Raw genomic sequence first — 23,963 nt, 5'->3', positions numbered from 1 at the left:
GAAAATGCGGTCATTAAGCGGGTAATTTAACGCCAAAATACCTTTAGAATTGCATTTAAAAATACATGGCATTAAAATATGAAACTTGTATCACAACGCTGTCTTGAAAAAGACTCACCCTGGAGTCATTTAATTCACTTTTCCCACCACGTTTAGCCCCGTTCAGAGCTGTCATTAAGCCAACAGGCATCCTCGCTCCCGAGACACAGCGCGACCGCGCTTGGGAGTTCACGCACACAGCTGTGACGTCACCATGGAAAATGAGACTTTGGGGGGGCTTTTCTGGCCTTTAGAAAACTTTTTGACGGTTTAAAAGTCCATGACTTTAATATATGGGATACAAAGATTAGCAATTAACAGTGGTTACAGCTGGAGGTGTCCTGAGAACAGTTTTACAGGCTTCTCTTTTACTATTATGGTCTATTGGAAAAATGCTTTCTGGGCCCCATGGGATTTTTGTTGCAATACCACGAGTGGCCACTGGAAAAAATTGGCGTGCCTGCTGAGAGGCGTCGTCATATCCAGGTCTTATAATAGATCCATGGTTAAAATGTGCCAGTGATGTTTGGGAAAGTTGAGCCAATGGCTCATCACACACACACACACACACACACACACACACACACTTTCTCTGTGTTACTGTTACAAGTCTCACAATGTTGATGTAATAATACCTGATTGTTGATTGTTAAGTTTGAGCCACACACAAATATGTTGAACACAAAAGAACAGTTAGACACACACTCTCTAACACATGACTATACACAAGACTATAGTTTAATCTTTGCTGAAAATGTTCATTTCGCATGTTTAACAAGTGCACACAAGCACATGGTTTGAAGGTAAGAGTAAGGTATTCTGACTATTTGGGGCAAATCAAACCCCGGTCAAACTCACGAGTAACTTGGAAAACCACAAATGTAATTTGCTTCTTTTTGTGTGTGATCACAGAAAGCTTGTTAGCCTTGGCTAGCTAGGTAGCTTCCTGCTAGGTGGGCTCGTTTAACTAACAAGGTTGCTTCAGCTCCACCCATGCTCCACCTCTTTGCTCATTTTTGATTAGCCAGGAGACATTATAAGAGTAGACAATTCACTTAAGACATTTTGAATAGAAAAGTCCATAACACCAGAGATTGCAGTTATAAGACACAGTGTTGGAGGTGAAGCCCCATTCATGTCTGGAGAAGCTGATCAGTGTCGTTTTGAAGCCAAAAAAGCTCTGCTTCCCTGGTATGAAATACACAGAACTTCCATGTTGTGTGGCCCATAGAGCGTGTGCACTAGAGACTTCCGGTTTAGCGCCCAGCTAACCTGAATGGGGATAAAATAATTTAATCGTACTACGGCTCTTCTACACTTTCCAAATGTTATATTTAATTGGACCGAATGACTCCAGTTATGACAGTGAAACGAGTCACTTTGCGTGGTTGTGACGCTCAAAAAAATGTATCCACCATTCTACAGACACTTCTTTCACAATGTTAGCTTATGGAAAAAAGTCTTTTTGGGCTGCAGTGCATCACGTGATGATGAAATTATACAATTTGGCCACTATGAAAAAAACTGGCTTCAAAGTTTGGCGCTCTTCCTGGGGGCTTGCAACACTTGCCTTTGGACTTTGGTACCACTCGTTTTGGCCGTTTGTCCACCAGCACTTTTGCGGCTTAGCTTCTTGGGGCAAACCACTGGAAAAATACCCACATGGGAGGAGTTATCCTCTCAAGCACATGTTTAACATTGTGAAAGGGTGTATTGTAGCCCAAACCATGTTTTACTTGAACCTAACCAAAGAGCGACAGAAAAGTGAAAAGAAATGTGTGTCTTCTTGTGGAAATGATGGCCCTGGAATAACATTTATGATGATGTTCTGGGAACAACACCCAGACAGCAATATCAGATACACCTTACTGACAAACAGATATTTACTTTCACTGGTGCTGATTTTTTAAGACTCTACATACAATCTGTTGATTTCCAAGCTCATTTTCCTCATTTGCTCATGAACTGACTGTCTGGATAGAGATTCCTTCAGGCTTTCTTTGATTAATAGATTCCCACCTCTAAGACACTCCTGCCTGGAAGACAGTATGCCACCAGTCTACAAATTTGGTTTTGACAGGCCTGTTGTACATTGTTAGAGGAACAGGGACTTACAGGGAGCTACAGCGTAAAGAAAGAGTGAAATACATGGTGGCTGAGGTGGGCTCAAGACGTGGGCGGACATGAAGTGAGGGTGAAATCAGAGAGTAGGAGGCAGGTAAGAGGAGAGTGGTTGTGGACTACCCATTATTCTGTCTTTAAAAGCATTTTGATAATGTTAAGGAAAGGCAGTTCAGGATAAGTGCACAGAAATAGGGTGTTTACCATCTGATGTGAGGGTATTTTCAAGGAATATCTTTGGCCTTTCCTCCCTTGACCAACCCCATCAAACATCCATCAAGAGGCATGAAATCTGCAACAAGGAGGAGAATAGAAGCCTATTTACTCCTGGATGACATTCAAGAGAGCCTGTATTCCCTCTCCTCTTGCATATATGGGAAATTATTTTCCATCATTGGGGAAGATCAGTGCTGATGATGTGTGTTCAAGTCCTTATAACAGGGGAAATGAAAGAGGAGCACAGAAGATGGGTTCAACCCCAACAAAAGAAAATATGGAAAGCAGATTCACCCTCCTTTTATCCTCCCAGCATAATGAGAGAGCGGCAGACAAGCCATTTCTATCTGACCTTTTTTTCTAGGTTACCCTAGAGGCGTATATTCTTTGAGGGAACACAGACTTTCTCTACTCTAAAGGCCAGGGGAAACGAGGAAGAAAAGGCTAACATTGTACCTCTTCATTTATGTGGTCTTCAAACCACAAAGATGACAGATGCTGCATGTAGAGCTGTCATATATTCACTCATACAGGATGAAAGCAACAGGCATTAAACTATCATACTAACAGAGAAACTGAGAAACAAGACCACCAGTGGGCTGGTATAGTTTGAAAAAGTTTCATATCTGTTTCAATATAAGACATGAGTTTCATCACAGCCACATCAACCTGAAGGTGGTCCCAGGGCAAATATCTGCTTGTTTGGCCCCTATTAACCCCCAGTGTATTGTATGTGTACAATGTACGTACCCTGTAACCTGAATTAATGCTGGTACAATACATGATACGTACACTTGTTAGTTTGGTGGTTTGTGATTAGTTTGGGTTAAACCTGATTTTTTTTTTTTTTGGAATGTGCATGATCTGAGCACAACTAAATTAATACAACTCTACATTCTGTATTTATGTTCTTGCTTTAAAGGCTTTTTAATTACATTATGTTTGTAGATTGCTTGTTCCATCTGCTGAAAACACCATGATACTGCAACAAATTTGCACCACATTGCTTGAAAATGGGAAACTGGGACCCCCTTCTGGAGCCAGACCTAGGACAGGAGCTTGACGAGCATCTGGTTGCCCTTTCTTTGACTCTTGGAATCCAAAAGAACTACATGGAGCTACGGCAGGGATAGGCATTGGGGGTGGTTACCTTGCAAGCTGGGTGGGGAGGCAGATAGAGTTGGTTTTACCACTAGCTCTGGAGAGGAGCTGGACTCACCTCTCCCAGAGATGCCCAGGGTGAGAGGAGCCAAGCGGGTGTGGGTATACTCACACATCCACAGAGAATCGGAGGGTTGCCTCTATGCGATTGCAAGTCGATGTGAAGGCAGTTGGCTGTACAGTATGTGATTACACACCAAGCAGAAGCTCAGAGTAGGCCGACCCAGCTTTCTATCCTGGAAAGGATTTAGTCTAAGTTTAGTGGACCGAACAGGAAGAGGAATATTACTCTGGCCTCCAGCACCACAGTAAGGAATCTGTGTGTTATCTTTGATCAAGATTTGTCCTTAAACTCCCACATAAAGCAAATTTCATGGACTGCCTTCTTCCACCTTCCGAACATTGCCAAAATCAGGAACATCCTATCTCAAAAACATGCAGAGGAAGTAGTCCACACTTTTGTTACCTCAAGGCTGGATTATTGTAATTTATTTTTATCAGGCCGCCCTAATAAGTCTCTAAAGACTCTCCTACTGATCCAGAATGCTGCTGCACGTGTTCTGACAAGAACTCATATTAGAGTTCTTCCCCGGAGTCTCTGTGCAGGTTCCCATGGATGGTGGTTGGCCCTGCTGCCACGATCCTGCTTGACTTCTACTATCATTATCATCATCATAATAATGATGAACCTACTGTCCAGCGGTTATCATCTGGCTGCACCATGGCTCCCAAGGATCACTTACTCTGCTCTGCCATGCTCGGCGTTTTCTGGAAACTTCGTCTCATCACCAGCGCATCCATCACCGCAGAAAAATAGGCAATAACCAACTTCATGCATTCTGTCTGGGAGCTGATGTTGAGCTAATTCTTAAATGATTTTTGTTTCTATTGATCTTTGTGAAGTATTGCCCCCTTTTTGTTTTGTTTTTGAGAACATTCATTCATTCATTCATCCAGTCTATTTGAATATATGTACATATGTATATATGTTTAGTGGTCCTTATTCATCACCCATGTCCCTTAGTAGTTCAATAAATATCATGAATTAAGTCATTGTATTTGTGTTTTCCTTTATGACAGAGATGGATGTCAATGTAATCAGGATTTACAACTTTCATTTGATGTGATTAATTTTCCTCCTATTAATCAATCGATCCAATAATTAATGGAGGTGGTGCTCCTTCTAACAAGCGCTTAATAACATCTCACATGTGTGGTAAGAACGTTACAAGGGACTCTATAGTTCTACTACTGCTGGACGTCAACACTCAGACAATTATGGAGGGACCTGGAGGGGAATGGCCTGCCTGATCTGAACCGGAGCTGTGCATCATTATTGGACTGCTGCACTTGACCGGGTGGTTCATAAGTGTACTGTAGACCATAGATCAATAATGTGGTCATATCATCAGACCTGGAGCTGTACTGTATGTCTTGGACACTCGAATGAAGAGAGGGGCAGCGCTGTCAACTGATCACAACCTGGTGGTGATTTGGAGAAATGGAGAAAATACAACATTACATCAATCAGAAGTGCTCACTCACAGAGCTATCAACAGCAGAAACTGATTTTTGATTGTACAATGCTCTCTTTAACTTTAAAAATGATAACACCTTATCATTAAAGAAGCTGGGATAGGGCTTTCTGAGGAGGCTTGGGGGGAATTTGGAAGTTTCAGTGGTCCTCAACTAACTCCATGGATTGGAGAAAATATTGCTGGAAAAAAATTTGAAGATATTTTAAGACATCATACCAGGAAAAAAACATTCAGCACAATATTCAAGACTCAAATTCTTGTGGTTTGAGTTTTTGGTTTAGTTATTTCTTGTTTTTATTGGAGTTCTCTCCTCAGTTTTCATGTTTTGCTTTTCACTTCCTCCCTTTGTCCTTTTCCCACCTTTTTCCTCTTCACCCATGTTTAATTTGTTAATTAATCAGTTGGTCTGTTCTCACAATGATCTCAGTGTTCCTGTCCAGTGTCCTCGTTTCAGTCCTGCATTCTATGGTCCCTGGTCCTGTTTTATTCCTGGTGTTCCCAGCTCTTCACTGGTTTGTACTTCATTTATTTTTTTGTACTTCTCTTTATTTTTTGGGACATTTCTTTGTCTGCCTTTTGTTCCAAGTTTCTCGTTGTGTGCCCTGTTGGATCCTGGTTTGTTTCAACCTGCCCACCTTTATGTGTCTTGTGTTTGGGTTCCTCTTTGTTTAACCATAACACAAATACCGCTGAAGTTCGAGACTCTTTATCTGGAACACGTTCTATTTTTGAAACAGAGGTGATACAAGGCTGCTGCATGCCCTTTTGGCAGCAAGTAAAAAAATAGAAAGTGGCCAAATCCAGTACCACCTACATTGGAAGACTGGAATGGAATCATTTTGGAAATATTTAAAATGGAAAAGTTGACTTATTCTTTGAGGATCTAAAAAAATAATTTTGACCACATTTGGAATAAATGGATTGAATGTATGACCCCTATGCGAGCAGACTTTTTATGACCTCAAAAAAAAATGCAGCGATAGCATCATGGGACTGTGACGGTATTTACCAACCTATCATGTGGTTATTTCACTTGTAAAGCTCATGGATCTAACAAGGAAAATCATTTTTGAATGCATTCTTCTATCTCTCATTGTCATTGTTTTGCTCTGTTTGAACAGCAGAGGGCGCAGTCATACTGCTCAAGAGGACAGACTCATTCTCATAAGACCTGCCCTACTTTGCCTACAAAGGGTCTGTTGATGAGCTGTAGTAACACCGACCTCTTCACACAGATACACTGGCCTCTTTACTCATCCTCCGGAGCTGCCTTTCACTAAAAGAGTGTCTATGGGCTCGTTAGTTGGAGCAAGCAGGCGGGCTGCTCTGCCACCCAGCCCGTCTGCTTCACCTAACGATCCCAGAGTCCATCGGCGTTCACTTACGTTGACAGAGATTTTCGTGGCTGTGGTCATCTGCTGGACAACAAGAGAGAGGGAAATCTGTGGAACCTGTTCTTGGCTGTCCTTTCGTGTCACAGCCCCTGGGTGCCCTGTACAACCAGAGGGAGGGAGGGAGGGATTGCTACTGGCTGCTGGACTGTTTTGCAATTGTACACAGTCCAATTATTAATTGCCAAAGAAAATTCATGGCTACTTTTTACACATGCATAGGTCATGGCCGGCTATTTTTATTTTACTAAAGACAGATAACAGAAGTGCATTTCAAGACATTTCATTTCTTTCTTTCTTTTTCGAATCGTGAAAATATCGTACTGTGGTCTATATATCGTGATGATATCATGCCATGACTTTTTGGTATAGTAATAGCCTATTTCTATTAATAACTGAAAAAAATATTGACGGTAATTTACTTACAGTCTTGACACAATTTACATATAACAACTTCTTCTATGAATCTGAGAACTGGAAAAAACCCTGAGAATAATAAGTCTTGACCCATTAAACCATTATGACTCACTCCCTATGTAGACTTTGTCATGTTTTGGTCAGTCGGAATGATGGGGCGCATCTCATGTTTCTGTTTTGTACCTGTCGTGTGCTCTCTTGTCCATCCTCCTGTTTGACCAATAGGAAGGCTCAGTGCCAAGCTATTTTAATTGCTGAGCTTGTTTTTCTAAAGCTGGAGTATGGGACTTCTACATATACAGTAAATGAACATCTTTACAATCAATCTTTTGCCAAACTAGTTCACATAAGGCAGCAGCAGGTATTTCGCAGTATATACCGACATTTTTAAATCTGGTGACTGGCCACTTTTCCCTGCTGGAGCACCAGTAGTATTGCAATTCATGTCAGCCAGCAACAATTGATTTGCCAGGGCTAAACGGTGGAGTCGCTGTGGCAATGGAGTAGGCTACAGCAGCTAGGAGTATGGTGGACCCTTTGGCATCATAAGCTCATGGACAGTGTTCTTGTAATTACTCTAACAACAGCCAGAGGGGGGAGACAAAAGTTTTACACTGCAGGTTTAAAACAAAATATATTTGTGAGATGTTTTTAAAGATTTACATCATCAGAGATGCTAGTGGTGGCTGTCATTATCAATCTGTTGGTTGGCCAGTCAGTGTACCGCTTTGGTCCAGACTGAAAAGAAAACTGTTTGCCATGAAATGTTGTCGGCCTACAGACATTCATGGTCCTGAGAGGATGTAACCTCATGACTTTAGTGATCCCCTGACTTGATGGCTGGGAAATGTACTGTATGCTAACACTGTAAACCGACCTGATGAGGACTATGAATCCATCTAATGTTTCTCACAGATATTTCCGCTGGAACAAAGTGTTGGAGACCAATGGCATTAGTGTGACCAAAACATTTACATGGGGATACGTTCAAATATGTGGATTAAAATATTTTTATCAAAGTCAGAGCAAGATAAGTCATATAGAAAAATGTTTCATAATTGACAGTGCAAATTTCCCCTCCACCTTTAACAAGCTGGATGGTTGTGATTGGCTAATCCATCATCTTCAGTATCATGTTGAGTCATGGCAGCGGGGGTGCCACAGAGCTGCTGGGATCTGATGACCTTCCAGTGATGTTGAGGACCATTCAGTGTTCCTCCACGGCCACAAGAAGGCATGTAACCAAGACAACCCCAATGTTAGCCTCATTAAATCCCACCAGACTCTCCTTGATCAGCTGTTCTGTCCACACTCATCATGCCAATTGTCTCATACAGACATTTCAGTGTCATCTGCCATTTGAGCATGACTTTAACTCTGAGGGCACCAGCACTGATGTAAATAACAGCTAAATATCGACAGTACAAAAACAAGACAGCCACTCAGGAAACACTGCAGAGCACTTTACAGCTAGTTACTGTGGGGCCCCAATCAGCAGAGCACATCCAGATGACAATTACTGTACAAGTCTTTTATTTCATCAATTTGAAGTTCCTTTTAGTGGCTACAAGTGCAGTACAGGCTTGATTTCATTGGCAATCTAATCATGCAAGTGATTAGCTGACATACACCGCTACAAGAGGTGCTGTAGGGAATATGTTCTGCACTCGCTACTGACAGTAGGGTGCTAACTCACTCATCCAGATTTCCCAGGTTATGTCATGGATTTTCTTTAAGATGTCTTTTTAATTCATGGGACCTTGCAAAGTCCTATAGCTTTACTCCAAATACTTTTTTTAAGTTATGCATTTTTGAAGTTTTGCCCTCTGAGCTAAAGTTTTGTGCTTCTGAGTATGTATATTCTCAGCCTCACCAATCGCTTTTTTTCACTGGACTGGGTTGATATCTCTCCTGAACATCCAAGAGACCCTGAGGAAAACTTATAACATGTGTGCATTTACATTGTTGTTGCTGAATGGTTACAGTAATCAACATTTTTACCAGAATGGAGTAAACTGTCACTCAAAAATTCATATCTCCACTAGTTTTCACTTTCTGGCAACCAAGCTTTAGTACTGTGTAGTATTAATGTAGTTCTGTCACATCTAGAAGTGATTTGGTCCTGCACAAAAAAGTAAGTGTGATAGTTCTTGGTAAATATAGTTTCAGAAGTCAACACAGTATAATTATCTACAAATGAATTAAAACCACTGAATGTGATATCACAGCCAATGCAATGAATATCAACACTTTCACAAACAAAAGTTTCAAGGAAATTAAAACAATCCTTCTTGGGAAAATCTTCGGTCAGAATAACCCAATCAATGTTCTTTTCAGCTCTGAAGCTTTTTAACAAGATCTGCGGGACTCTTTTTTTTATGCAGGACCAAATATCTTCTAGATGTGACAGAACTACATTAATACTACACAATACCAAGGTTTGGTAAAAATCATAGTTTAATTACAGTAAGTGCTCCCCAAAGCATTTTCTGTTTTAATACTTACACTCAGTATATGTGCTCATACTAGTAGCAGTTATTAAAGTGACACCGGCACTTTTCTTGTCTAAGTCTGTGCATATCAGGTGAATCAGATTCCTTGGAACTATTTTCTTCTCAACCACTCTAATAATCCCTGTGAAAGTTGTTGATGGCGTGTTATGTAGATTAACAGGTACATTTCTTAGGGAACATCACTGGTACCATCTACAGAGCATCAGTGACATCGGTGAAGTGAGATGTCTGCACAGAGCCCAAAGATACTAAAAGACGTATCCACTACCTACTGCTCGTCCTCAACACTCCACTATGAACAGTTTCATTTATGATGAATAATCAAGTCAGAAAAACAGTCTATTTTTTAATATGTAGCTTAGGAATGTACAAACAAAGATTTCATCATACAATCTTGTATTGTGTAATACATTTATCTTGAATCTTGAATAGACCCCGCTGACTCTCGTGCTTAGCTCCCCCTCTGGTGAACAAAATGAGACAAGACACCAGCAGCACTTCATCAGGTGGTACTGTATTAAATTGTCAGGTGGACAGATCCAGTGGAACAGTTTACTAAAGACAGACATTCTACCAGCTGCTAACAGTCCGTATGTCCTTCATCACTTTCATGGGTAACATACTCCTTATATCAGGGTACACTTCAAATAAGACAGGGTTTACAGTATTCATACAAAATTGTGCAACATTGCGTTTAATAACACACACACACACACGCACAACCTCACACACATAGAACACTGAAGCATCCCCCCCCTTGAGATGGATATTCAGCCATGCATAGTCATCATCTAACATTCATGAGTGAGTACCTAATAGAACCTGTCTGCACTGGGGAGCAGTGTTGTGTTCTTCGCAAATGTTTCCTTCAAAAGAATAAATTATCTGGGTGAACAAACTGAACTGAATCACTTCCTGAACTCTCCATTCATTAATCTGTGAAGCTGAGCTCTCAATCAGTCAGCCACACACAACATCACAGTGTGAAGTACCAACTGAACGGAGCATCGTAAGGGTACTAAAAAGTGAATGTGAGCTCCAGCCCTCCACTCTTCCTCTCCTTCCCTCAAAGTCCTCAAGTAAGAAGTATTTTGTTTAATAATTAGGTGTTGTGAAAATATATGTGCTGTAAATACTAGGTTTGTACTTCAGCTTTAGTTTGCAACTGATATCTTTATCCAACTAAGTATTTTGTTCTTGGTGAACGTTCAGTTGTGTCTCAGTTCAGTGAGTGGGACTCCAGTCTGAAGGATTACATGAACAAATCTTATGTACTTAACTTTTGAATGAATTGATTCGGTACAGTTAAAAGAACTGGCGTGTGCATCACTATTGTGGAGGCTGCAGCTAAAATGTTGGCAAATCCAGACATACTTCCTTCACATTTCCAGTCTGACAGTCTGCTGTCAGTGTTGTAAGTAGCAGTAGTCATACATGAGCTCATGAACACATATCAGTTTTGGACTTGATGCTGTTAGTCTTTAAAAAAGCAATAATATACACAATGTTAATGATCTCAGTCATACAGGCCATGGAATTCTAGGTGCTGTATCGTAGGCAACTGGACATGTTTCAGTTTGTTGAAGATGTTTCACCTCTCATCCAAGAGGCTTCTTAACTGGAGGGGAGTTGCAGGCTTTTAAACTCTGTGTGGGAGTGTCCTTATTAGGACACGTGTGAGCTCTGAGTTTCAGAGTCGTTAGGGCCACTTGTGGGTTGTTGACCCAACCGGCCTTATTTTACTCCTCTTTGAAAGAGGAGTAAAAGAATCCTTCTATGTCAAACTGGAATGACCGTCTCTGAACAGAGGAGGTGGCCTAAGACATTACTTACCCACCTACAATGTAGGGCTGGGAAAAAAGATTATTTTTGTAATCGATTAATCTAGCAAAATTTTTTCGATGCATCGATTAATCTAACGATTAATTTTTCAATTCGATTCTATTCCGATTCCATTCGATTAGCGATTATTTCCACATAATTTGACCTATATATCAATTTACATATGCTAATTTATGTATCTCAATGAAAAAACACAAATTTCTTCATTCCAATACATTTTTATTGCTCTTAATTACCAAATTCCAAAATAAAATTCAAGTAATGAATAGCAAGCGGCCTCATGTCTTTCAGCACTTTGAGGTGCTGGTGCATAGCCATCGTGCTTTTATGATAGGCCATTTCCATTTTACAAAGCTGACAAACAACAGAGTTGTTCCCTTTTACTGTAAAATAGTCCCATACCTTCGAAATACGTGTTCTTTTTTTGCTGAGTTCAGCGTCAGCTGACTCAGTAGCCCCATTCACACTGCCATTTGCATGCGGGGATCCTGCGCCAATTCTCGGCATCTGCCTCTGTGTGAAAGTTTCAGATGCGGTGAGGGGTGAAATTTCCCTCCGCCACCTCTGATGCTCCTCCGGAGGTATCAGAGGCGCATTAATGGCGAACCGAACCAGTGTGAACGGATAAGCCGGCGGCACGGAGTGAGGGCGTGTCGGTCTGATGGTGTTCACTGTGTGATAACTAAACAGGTCCAATAATACCGCAGTTATTCATGGATAAGTGTCTGTCAGCCTGTCGGTCCGACCGACTCTTCGTCACATTTCTGGCCGAAAAACAGCATCTGTCCCCGGCAAAAAACTTTTAACTCACCAAGTGTTTGTCACGGTGAAAAAAATCACCGGGACGGTCAGCCCTCCACCGAGACTTCAGTGAACTTTCCCCCAGAAAACAGCCTCCCTCCCCGGGAGTGAAAGAGTCAGACAGCGTCCAGTTTACTGATGGCGATTATGTAATTATGTAATTTAGAGAAAAACGTAACTTTGTCACTTTCCAGGATGTTTGGTGGGTCAGGATCTCATCACAACACATCATAACAGCATCATATGATTATAAACAGTCAGCAGGTACATGTTAAGATTAACAGGAGGACACCAGGGAAACACGTCGAAAAAACCACACGTCATCACCATGACGCGCATCGTCACGCCTCTTTTGGAGCTGCGGCGATAATGCGGCGTCTGTGTGAAAAGGGCTACTGGCGTTGCTGCTGCTGCTACTCGCTGCCGCCATTTTTTGTTTTGGTCGGTTGACGCGTCGACGGTTATGGCGTCGACGTATTTTTTGCATCGACGTAATCGATGACGTCGACGCGTCGCCCCAGCCCTACTACAATGCAGTACTGAGTTCTCTCCCCAGACAGCTCAACAACCATTCACACCTGGGCAGACCTAGCCCTAGCAACCCACATGAAGGCCAGTTGGGTCAACGACTCTGTAAGGACACTTACACGGAGTTTAAAGCCTGCAACTCCCCTCCAGTTAGTTAGAACTGAAGAAGCCTCTTGGATGAGAGGTGAAACATCTTCAACAAACTGAAACAAGTTCAGTTGACTACGATACAGCACCTAGAATATACACAACGTAATAAAATAATATAATAACAACCCACTGTTGTTCCCATTCGTTTACCCCACATAAATACATCCACATTCAGTCGCACACAGTGACTGAATACAGGTGGAGAATGTTACACTGAGGACGATTTGACTGTTTTGTATTGGAATGTTGAGTCTATACAGACACACACATACAGCTCTCTGTCGCACACACACAAACACACATTGGAAGTCATCTGAAGGTGTCAGTGGCCTGTGCTTCTCTCATTTGATGGCCTGCCAGATGATGATGATCAGGATGATGAGCACCAGCGACAGCACCATGGCCAGCATGCACATCCTCTTACGGGACTTCCTCTGCACACAACAAAGGAGCAGATCACACTGTGTCAGTGTTTTACATGATAGTGACAGCAGCTTCACACTGGCTATAAACAGGATATCATATTACACTGTATTAATTCTAGTATACTGCATTAAACAACAAGTCTGCTGTTGTTCTATATTTTTCTTACTGTCAGCAAGTAAGTAAAAGACCTAAACCCCCAAACAGTGTTTCAGTCGATTACTCAATACTTTCTGACTCCCCTACCCTGCCACTCAAGTGATTGGCTCTTACTGAATACAACAATTCTTTAAAAGGACTTTGTTTATGAAACGGACTAATGAGCAATTATGATCTTAAGTATGACCTTAGCAGAAAACAATTTATAAATCCTTACATTGGTGTGCAAATGATCTTATTTCTGAGGAAAATCTAGACTAGACTACTACCACTTTAACACCAAAATGAATGTATATGCAGGTTTTTTAAACCCTAACCCCCTCAAAAAAGGCAGCTGTTCCTATACCTCAGTGTGAATGTTTGGGCTAGATATGAGTCCAAGCCTGTGGTGAACTTTGCATCAGCTCTATGAGCACTGACAAACTCCAAAGCTGCGTGTTTGGCTTTGGTTGTCACCCCACCATTTATTCCACTGAATGATACGTGTTGCCTGGCTTCAATCTCCTCTACCATCAGCGTAATCTGGTCTTCCAAAGAGTCTGATTTTCTCTTATGGTCTACAGTTATTTCGGACTAAATCCTTCATCACAAAGCAAGTGCTGTCAATGTAAGATGATTTTAGATTTATGGATCACAGGTGTTTAAGTTTCAAATGGGATTATTATGCTGTGTTCCGGTCAAAGCCAGATTGGAATTTGATAACTTCTGACCTCCGAGTTTTCAAGGTGATGCCAAAAGTGAACTCAAAACTTGGCTGACTGTAACAAAATGACTCAGCAGTGAAGCCTCTCTGCATATATAAATGAAATAGAGGTGAGAAACGACACATAAGGTAACAGACGCTGTTATTCATTTGATTTTACAGCACTTCTATACTTGGAAACATATCTAAATATTCCATTCACTTGGCTAATACAAATACTGTAGTCTACAAACACACCACCTTGTGGGAGCTGCCATCGTTGTGTGACATCAGACAGCTGCTCCCTCATGAAGTTGGGGTAGATGTGTCTTAGTTTACAAGTGAGATTACAAGTTCAAGTTGTCTGGAACACAGCATTAGAACCTACTTGATCTTTTATGAATGGAATGTAAGCACACTGTCAGACATTTTCTTCAATTTCTTCAAGTTCAATTATCATTATAACAACCTTTTAACAAATGAGGCCTCAGGTCACTGTAGTTTTTATCAAATGATTCTCAAACATGAGGACTATTTTCAGTGGTGGATGAATTCCCATTTTGGAGAATGAAGCTCTCAGAGGAGGAAGAAATATCAGACTATGGTACAGATACCTCCCGCCCCACTGGCCTCCAATTTAAAGCCATTGGCCAAAATTCTTGGTGTTCTATAAGGAAACCTGTGTAAATCCAATATTATTTTTATCAATCGTGAAAAATAGCCAAAATCAAATCCTTTGTGTCTTTCACTGATCTGAAGAAGGTTATTCACACGTTTATCTCGTCTCAACTACTGCAACTCTCTGTATTCACATCTCTCCCAGGAATTTCTCCATTGCCTTCAACTCCAAAAATATTACCATATTGCTCCTGTTTAAGCTTCTTTACATTGGCTACTCGTGTCCTTTAGAATCAATTTTAAAACATTTCAAATCACTTTGCAGGACCTGTCTGGATTGGCACATCCTTATATTTCCAAGCTGATCTCCCTGTGTGGCCAAACATGCTGCCTGAGGCCGTCAGACAAAACTCTGTTAGCTGCTCCAAAGTTCCGGCTAAAGACTAAAGGTGACTGTGCTTTTGCTGTTAAAGCCCTCAGACTGTCCCCAGACAGGAGTGCCCTGCCAGAAGAGATCAGGTGCTGAATCAGTGCCCCACTTTAAATCCGACACAAAACACAACTGTTCAAAGCTATTAACCCCTGATGTTTTATGCTTTTACTTACTGTTTTATTCAGGTTTTCCTTTTTTTTGTCGTCCTCTTTAATTCATTCTGTCAACTTTATATTAATGTTTGTATTGCCACTGTAATACTTGCTTCTCATTGTGACTCTTCCATTGTTTGCTATGTTGTATGTGAGTAGAGCAATTTGTAACTTTTAAAATTGCTATATGAATATTTTTATATAAAACTTTATTATACAGTACTTGTTAGTAGATACATTCACTGGAATCACAGTATCATCAGACTTATCCTATAACATGCATTATATGTATATTATATTATTACTGGTCTTTTCATGTAGCGTTCCTTATATTTTGTCCAGGCCGTCTATCCTACCTGGTAATAGGCTGCTTTCTGCAGCTGGACGGCCCCTCTGTCTACATGGACCTCTGCACTCTCCACATTGGCCTCAATGCTGTCTGAAATGAGAACACATGAGGAGGTTTGAAGTGCGTGCGCAAACACACACACACACACACACACACCTACACCTACATCAAAATGTGTACAACTCAATGCTGATCTGAGTATCTTCTCACTAACCAATCATCTCTCCCTGGTCGTGGATCATGACAGCAAGGTCCTTGAATATCTGGTTCACATCCATAATGTCAGCCTGGAGAGGACAGGAGAGGGTAAATTGCTGAATATCAGTGTGTCTGACAGCTGCAGTGCTTCCTCTCATTCAGGTTGATACCTCCAGCTGTCTGATGTTAGTCTCCCTCTCCTTGATGTTTTCCAGGTCCTCCTCTGTGATGGTGGGCTCCTCAGTCTGAGTCTGGCTCTGACCCCAATCATCTTCCCTGCACAATCAGAGATCACAATTTATTAGTAGTGATATACCCTCTGTCAGACAGACTTGCCCTCGGTCTCCTACAACTTAAGTTAAAAATGTTTTCATCTCCCAGAAGGCCTTAAAACAACCACAACAAAAATGGGAAGAGAAAATATTGATCTCTCATAACAGATATAGAGCATGACTTGTGGCAGCATTTCATTCTCGTATTATTTTTTGCGACTGTGAGTGAAAGAAAACCTGAAGCGCTCAGAGCGGCTGCACAAAAAAGGCAGAGCGCTCAGAAAGAAGACGCTGGGTGCTGCACCTTTCCTCTGGGCAGCCGCCTGCTGCTGCAGATGCTCGCTCCTCATTGGGAACAATTGAAAAAAACACTATGTGGACACAGGCACTTAATTTGTACATGAGGCTAAAAGCTGATAATACTTGCAGTGCCGAGGAATTGGTCGGATTCTAAGGGAGGATGTGACATCATTTTTATTTGGATATATAGAAAATACACCATCAAACAACAATGTAGCTGTTTCACTGTAGATTGTTCATTTAAAATAGCTCTGTACTAACAAGCATCCACTCAAAGAACAGAAGAGGAATATCATAAAGAACTAAGTGTGGAACTGACTGAAGCTACAACAGTTAAAAACACAGTGGAGACACTTACTTTTCAAATGCAACCAGCTGTTCGTTCATGTTGCCTCTGTCTCCCTGTTGAATGAACATCAGCTCACATCACTTTTTCATCATGTATGCAAATGTATTGGTAGTTATTATATCAATCACTATATGTTTATTGGTTATGAAGGTGTAACAGCCTTTGTCCAATGAAAGACTGGTATTTACCATGCCCCTGGATCCAGCTCTAGCTCTGACCACTAACTCTTTCTCTTTTTCTGCCGCCCTCCGCTGCACCACCTGGAAGTTGTTGAGGGCTGCAGAGAAATCGTTCATCAGGCGCTCCTTCCTCAACTTCTGCTGCCGCTGGAGGAAAGAAAAAAACAACATTAAATTAATATTACATTTCAATTTCCTGAACTCAGGATATTTACTCGTTCATGACACTATTGTAATATAAGCAAGCAAGTTTAATGCATAGTGGTAACCACTGCATGTGAATGCATGAACGGGCTAGATCTGCGCTCCAGAGGAGAGCCTTCATCATCAAATATCACAACTAGAAATTAACTACATGACCTGCAATAAACTCCAGCCTCTGTGCTCTGATTATGAAACAACACTACCCTTTTTTATTTAATAATGCCTCATAATACTGTTGTGGTTATTTTGGAGAGAGTAATGCAAAAGTATTCTAATCAATAACACATTAATCTACACTGACAGTCATATGGTAAAGTAACCTATTACTTTCAAAAGAAAGTAACTAGTAATAGGTAATGCTTTACGTTAAGAAGTAACCTTTGCTGGGCCTTATTTGGGGTTTTTAAAGGATAACTACCGTTTTTTACAACCTGGACCTTATTTCTAGCATAAAATATGATGATTTACTCACCCAGATAACTTTGGTGTCATTTGGAGTCGTTCGGACGAAATTAGATCCAGTGGAGCGCCGCGTATATCCATATAATGCGAGTGATCCGGGCACCGAAGCGCAGCCTCTATGAGCATTATCTGCCACGAAACTAGTTCATTTCACCAATATTTTGTTATGATACGCTCGTGCTATTCCCCTCCGAGTCCGGGCTCGTCTGCTGTCAACATCCGGGGTCTGTAGGTTGAGCTACTACCTCTGACCTGGAAGATGTCATCTCTGAGCTGCGCGCGCACCCACGACAGCCGGCTTGTTTACCTGTAGCTGCTACTGCTAGTTTGACCCCAGATGTTGATAACAGACAAGCCCGGACTCAGAGGGGAATAGCACTAGCATATCGTAACAAAATATTGGTGAAATGAACTAGTTTCGTGGCAGATAATGCGTTATATAGAGGCTGTGTTTCAGTGCCCCGTCACTCGCATTATATGGATATACCGGCACTACACCGGATCTAATTTCGTCCGAACGACTTCAAATGACACCAAAGTTATCTGGGTGAATAAATGATCATATTTTATGCTAGAAATAAGGTCCAGGTTGTAAAAAACAGTAGTTATCCTTTAATACATCTTTCCACTGCAGACAACATGGATGTTCATACTGAGGGAGAATAAAACAAAAGAAGAACAGGAATAACAAGGTCAGGTCCTATCAGACCTGAGGCTGCACACCAGACCCTGCAGCAGTCTCTGGGATGTTTAACCTTTATATCAGACGTATTGTATAATTTTAAAGGGGCCCCTGCCTCAGCCAAGGAGCTGTGCCTCATCTGCGGATGGTTCAGAAGCAGCAGCCAGCAAGTACATTACTTCAGTGTTGCCCTCTCTCTATTGGCTTACTTCACTATTAATGTATTTTATCTTCTTAAATGTCCCTGTAAGTGTAGTGCTGAAACAATCTGCCATTTAATTGATTGATCAACAGAAAAGAAATCGACAGAAGAAGAAGTAATCTGAAGACATTCGTTTGTGACAGGCATTTCCACTATTTCCTCACATTCCAAGGACTAATTGATTTAATGTAAATTTAGAGCAAATGTTCGGACTTGCATACTGTGACTGTAACATGAATGACACTGTAGTGAGGAACTTTAGAGGCGTAGAATAGTTTCTAAGCATGGAGAAAGTCTGGCCCACTCCCACTTCACATGACTGAAATATGTCCGTAAAATTACCATGATAATCTCTACATTCATTTCATAACATGCACTTAACATCATTATTCTGTGATCTTTACATCAATTCAAAGAACAAAATGTTCCTCTCCCAATGCTAATTTCTGTCCTTTGCTCATTATAAGTAAAACATTTTGAATTCTCCTTTTTCATTTTTTTATTTCTGCATTTTATGATTGTTTACCAGTATGGCATTTATACTGCAAAATTTGATACTTCACATCCCTCCATTCATTATCTTGTGCAGGGTGGCCGAGGCTGTAGTGATCCCAGCTGACACCCTGGACAGGTGACCAGGCCATAACGTGGCCGGGACATACACCAGTCAGCCACAACATTAAAATCACTGACAGGTGAAGTGATCCGGGGTCAGTGGAAATGGAGCTTTAAGAAAACTCCTGCCAGGGTGAAGATATTCAGAAACTCTGTTGTCAGTGTTTGTGTATGGACGCGCAGAAACAGAGAATTTTGGAATCGATGCGGCGGACACAAGCAAATGTAAACTCGGAGTACGTGTAATAACATTGAGTACTGGAGTATTGGAGTTGGTACGGTGATGGAATGGACTTTATATTGGTTAATGTTATATTTAGAAAGACACAGACAGACATTATATAATACAATGTTTACAATATGACATTGTGTAGTGTTTGCAATTATCTTGTAGCGACAACAGGGGAAGCTGTGTGCTAGGAGATGCACCCTGACTGATGCTGCTTGCGTCGCTACATGTGGGTCGTTACTTGTTTGAACATGAACTATCTTTGTTATTAAGAATGACCAATAGCCATGTGAATAACGGCCTTTTGACTTTTTGCCAGAAGACTGCCTTGGATCCGTCTTTTTTGGATTTCATCACATTAGGTGTGAACTGCTGAGCACTGTGATATGTGTAACATGAGCACCCTCTGCTGGAGCTCCTGTGGACTTGAGGACTGTGCCCAAACTCAGCTGGAAGTCTGCTGTATCCTGTCCCTGTGTATTTCTGGAGCTTGTTACCACAAAGTTATGGCTAGGTATGTGTTAATCCTTTCATCTTCTAACTCCCTTTGAGCTCTAAATCTGCCGGCTCCCCGTGAAGCAACAACATTTCTTGAAAAACTGATGAATAACCACTGGCATATCTAAATCTGCAATTGTGTTTTGTGTGCCTTTGAGTGATTATTGTGTGTGGGATTCTCACTGACTGTATCTAGTGTCCACAGACTGACCTGTTCTGATGGGGACAGTGATGGAGGCAGTGAGCCCAGCTCCTTCAGATGTGTGTTGGTTTCTTTAGCCAGCTGATTGGTGTAGTGCTGGAGCTGTTGGCTGCAGGGGAACACAAACACTACTAAGACCTCGCAAAAATTTTACGGGTCACACACTTGAATAATGATCATTTGTGAGATACAAATAGTCCCACACCAGTACTTACAGCTTCTCCTGGAGCTCTGAGGTTTCCTGTCTCATCTCCATCTGATACAGCAGATTTTTGATCTGACCAGCTGCAGAGAAAAGGGACCACTTCAGTAAACACACAGCTCTCAGTGTATGTGTGTGTGTGTTGGCCACAGTAAGCACTCACAGTTCTGGCTGATCTTCTGGATGTTGGAGCTGCATGTCTGGATAAGGCTGCCGAAGTCCGACGGCTGGGACCAGCTGCTGTCTCCTCTCATATAGGACATCCTGGCTGAAGCTCAGGAACACACTCCAAACAGAACCTAAACACAGTAACCATGAGGAGGACAGAGCAGGCAACACTTCAGTTCACAGGTCTGTAAATATCAAGTAGGTTTTTTATTTGAAATGACCCCAAATTACTAAAATTATTACCTCAACGTATATTGAAAATTACCCAAATGCTATTATACTATAATCATAATATTCTGCTATTTTCCAATAAGCAGTTAAGAAATAGCTGCTAACTGACAAAGGACGTGACATTCAAATCTGGATATAGTGTTGGCGATGGAGCCCCATTCATTCCTGTGAGAGCTGCTCGGAGGCGTTTGGAAGCCAAAATTGCTCGACTTCTGGCTGATAAAATGATCCAGATCTTCCGTGTTGTGTCGCCCATAGAGTGTGCACACTACAGACTTCTGCCGACCCTGCGGGCTAGCTAACCCTAACCTCAAGTTATCAAGAGATAAATAATTTAATCTTGTAGCTCTTCTAGACTTTCAAAAATGTATTGGACCGAATGGTTCAAACTATGACAGTGAAATTAGTCATTTCGCAGGGGTTGTGATGCTCAAAACATAATTTTCCACAGTTTTATAGATGCTTCTTTCACAATGTAAAGTCTTTCTGGGCCATGGCGCGTCATGACATGGTTTGGCCGCTACAAAAACTGTCCTCAATGCCTGCCACTTTCACTGAGCGCTAACGAGCTAACAGCAGCTACAGTTTGCAGCAGTTAGGGGTTACTCTGGTGATACGCTGCCCCCTATTGGTTTGGAATATGAACTTGCAAGGCAGCCAATTCTTACATACTGCACCTTTAATGCTCTAATGCAAAGTCAACATCTTTGTTTCAAAACATGGTTCCAACATCCGCCCACAATAAACACGTGCATCTTCTATTTCACAAAGCTCGGCTGCTGCTATGGCCGCTGTCCCCGACACCTACAAGACGTTAAGTCACTGTTTTGTTTCATTATGAATCTAATGTGATGGAGAACCTAACCCTCCTCCTCACGCCGCTGTTCAGGAGACAGATGTGTCCTCCGTGTTGTCTCGCAGTAACACAGACTGACACACAAATACAAAAGACAGATAAGAGCGCGAGCCTAACCGAAGTCATCATGTGATTAATCTTCTAACAGACAGTTCTGAAAGGACAACAGAGCTGAGCTTCAGCCCGCCCGGACCGAACAGAACAGTCAACCCGTCCTTCTCTGGATATTTCTTTACAAAAAGCTGCTGTGACGTAGCTGATAAGCAGACACAGGATGGAGCCTGTACCAGCGGTGATAACAGGTCGCAGTGTGTCTCCTGCATCATGTCCCTGTTTGTTGTACAGCAGCAGCTCGCTGTCGGCTGGCACACATGTTAATAACGTTCACATTAAATCTCTTACTTTGCGGTGAAGAAGACGTCGACGCTGTTTGTTTCTCCAGAGACGACTCGGATAAATATTTCTGTCACAATTAGGAAGCCCAGCCCGTCCGTGACGTCACACGTCCAGAGCACTAATCCGACGTTGGTCTGACGCTGCGTTCACTGTCGACAGGAGAGGCGGTCAACACAGCTTCTCAGTGCTGCTAACCTTAACGCCGCTCTTACTGATAGAAATGCTTTCTACCAGCTTTCGACGCACATTAGTTCACTTTGGAAAGGGAGGTTTTGTCAGGACACAGCCCGGGTCGGGACTATGTCTGGTGGGACTGGATTTGACACTCTTGGAATGTCCCACCAAATAATAATAATAATAATTATAATAATAATAATAGTAATAATAAATTCAGTTCAAGCATACATTTCATCAATCAGTCGAATCACACCCTCACAGAGAATCCCTCCCAGTGTGGGATAGAAACATCTACAGTTATTTGATAGGCATTGAAAAGCTCATACCTCCGTTAACTGAGTGTGTGCTCACTGTGGGGATGAGGCTGGAATGCTGTCCCATGACTCTCAGCTCACTCTAATTATAAACCTGCAGCCGTGCACGTGACAGCACAGTTGAGTCCATTGGTTCACCCTGCCAGTGAAAACACATGAACACATACTGTTGCACTTTAATTAACAGCCGTCCACAAACACTAACGCCCCCCAGAAGATTCTAGTAAACCAAATGAAAATTCTCAAAATGTTCTTAAGTCGACCGTTTGTCTTTTTTGTGCATTAGCCTAATTGAGGCCCTTTCTCAACAGTCACAGAAAAAAGATGTACAAGTAAAATATTATGATCTGGATGAACATATTTCTAACATCTTATTTTGTTGAAGATGATTGTTTTAACCGGTCTGGTTTCCTGAGAATAAAAGGCCTTAAAGGTCCTATTTGTAAGAAAGTTGTTTTTTAAGTCTCATTCCCGAACACTGACGCTTCGGGATGACAGCTGACCCGACCTACGATCCCAAAACATCAATATTTGATGTGTTGGGAATTCTTACAAATAGGACCTTTATCATGTTGTTTCTAAATATTTTTTTATATTTTTGATGCATGGTGTCCACTGCAGATTCTGACCTGTGACCCTTTGCTGCATGTCATCACCCCTCTCTCTTCCCCATTTCCTGTCACCTCTCTAAGCTGTTCTGTCTAAACAAAGGCTCAAACTCAAAAATAATCTTAAAAAAAAACAAAACAAAGTTATTGGAATTGTATTTCACTTTTTAAAGAGTAAAAAACAAACGTTGAATTTTTTTATTACTTTGTGATATAATAATTCATGCATGAAAGGGACTTACAGTATAATGTGCCATTTGAGCATAATAGTCTGGCCTCAGACTGGAAGAGTGTTGGCTCAGGTTCGTTCTAACCTGTGGGCCTGTGACAGGAATGGGGAGAGAGTGAGGATGACATGCAGCAAACTGTAAAGCTTTCCTGTCCAAATAAAGCCACACAATAACATCATAACCATGGAAAATTAAATCAGGAAACTTTACAGCTGTGTAGTTGAGAATAAAATGATGAATTACAAGATGGGTGTGGTCTCACACATGAGTACTAAGTACTCATATAATGATATAGTAAATACTGCTCATGGGTGTAAGTGTCAACATGTTGAGGGGTGTTGTGGCAGGTGTGATCCACCGTATGATGGCAGCTTCTCTTGTTCTCTGTGGTCTCTTGTCTGTTTGTCCCTGGCAGAAACTCTCTTCACTTCATGGTTGAGCAAAGCAGTGGCTCTTAGCCAGTAATCTGTCCAGAGGGCCATGAAAGGATTGGAGCAGAGGGGAGTCAGTCCATGTTACACTGCAGTGTTTTGGATTCAACGTCTGTGAACGGGGTGTTTGTCAACTTTTTTATCTAGTTTGTGAAAAGCTTAAAAATGTAACCATAAGCCGTTAAACTATGAATTAGAGCTGAAAGCCTCACATCTAAAAGTTAATATTGTCTTAGTGAAACTCATCTGTGAGGACTACGTTTCTGTATTGAGAGTGATCAGGGTGTGTGTCACACAGGAGCTCCAATAATGTTACTTCTCTTGGTGCATCTGCAAACCTGACCTGCACTACTTTGTAAAAGTTTAGTATTGACTACTTTGTATGATTATAACACAGGCATACCATGGATGAAATGTATTTCCTG

General features: G+C 41.5%; 1 protein-coding gene across 1 annotated transcript; it reads right to left on the bottom strand.

The window, feature by feature from the left end:
- Nucleotides 1-9,889: 9,889 nt before the first annotated feature.
- LOC311259877 (syntaxin-12-like) lies at nt 9,890-21,891 on the bottom strand. Its single transcript, XM_084357256.1, has 10 exons — nt 21,785-21,891; nt 20,291-20,426; nt 20,141-20,210; nt 19,935-20,034; nt 16,841-16,978; nt 16,662-16,705; nt 15,902-16,007; nt 15,748-15,820; nt 15,541-15,623; nt 9,890-13,151 (listed from the first exon to the last, which is right to left on the bottom strand). The coding sequence occupies exons 2-10, from the start codon at nt 20,388-20,390 to the stop codon at nt 13,059-13,061; spliced, it is 807 nt and encodes a 268-aa protein (XP_084213382.1). The 5' UTR covers nt 20,391-20,426; nt 21,785-21,891; the 3' UTR covers nt 9,890-13,058.
- Nucleotides 21,892-23,963: the final 2,072 nt, after the last annotated feature.

Source organism: Pagrus pagrus (genome assembly GCF_965226575.1).
Source record: "Pagrus pagrus genome assembly, chromosome: 7".
Lineage (NCBI taxonomy): Eukaryota > Metazoa > Chordata > Actinopteri > Spariformes > Sparidae > Pagrus > Pagrus pagrus.
Note: the sequence above shows the minus strand (reverse complement) of the source record. Positions and strands in the feature narration are given on the sequence as shown.

Excerpts from the sequence above, each read along its gene's own strand:
- LOC311259877 (XM_084357256.1), bottom strand. The coding sequence starts at position 20,390 with ATGTCCTATATGAGAGGAGACAGCAGCTGGTCCCAGCCGTCGGACTTC. Across the intron at positions 20,035-20,140 it reads TCAGAGCTCCAGGAGAAGCT|CCAACAGCTCCAGCACTACA; the intron begins GTAAGTACTGGT and ends GTTCCCCTGCAG. Across the intron at positions 13,152-15,540 it reads AGAAAGCAGCCTATTACCAG|AGGAAGTCCCGTAAGAGGAT; the intron begins GTAGGATAGACG and ends TGTTGTGTGCAG.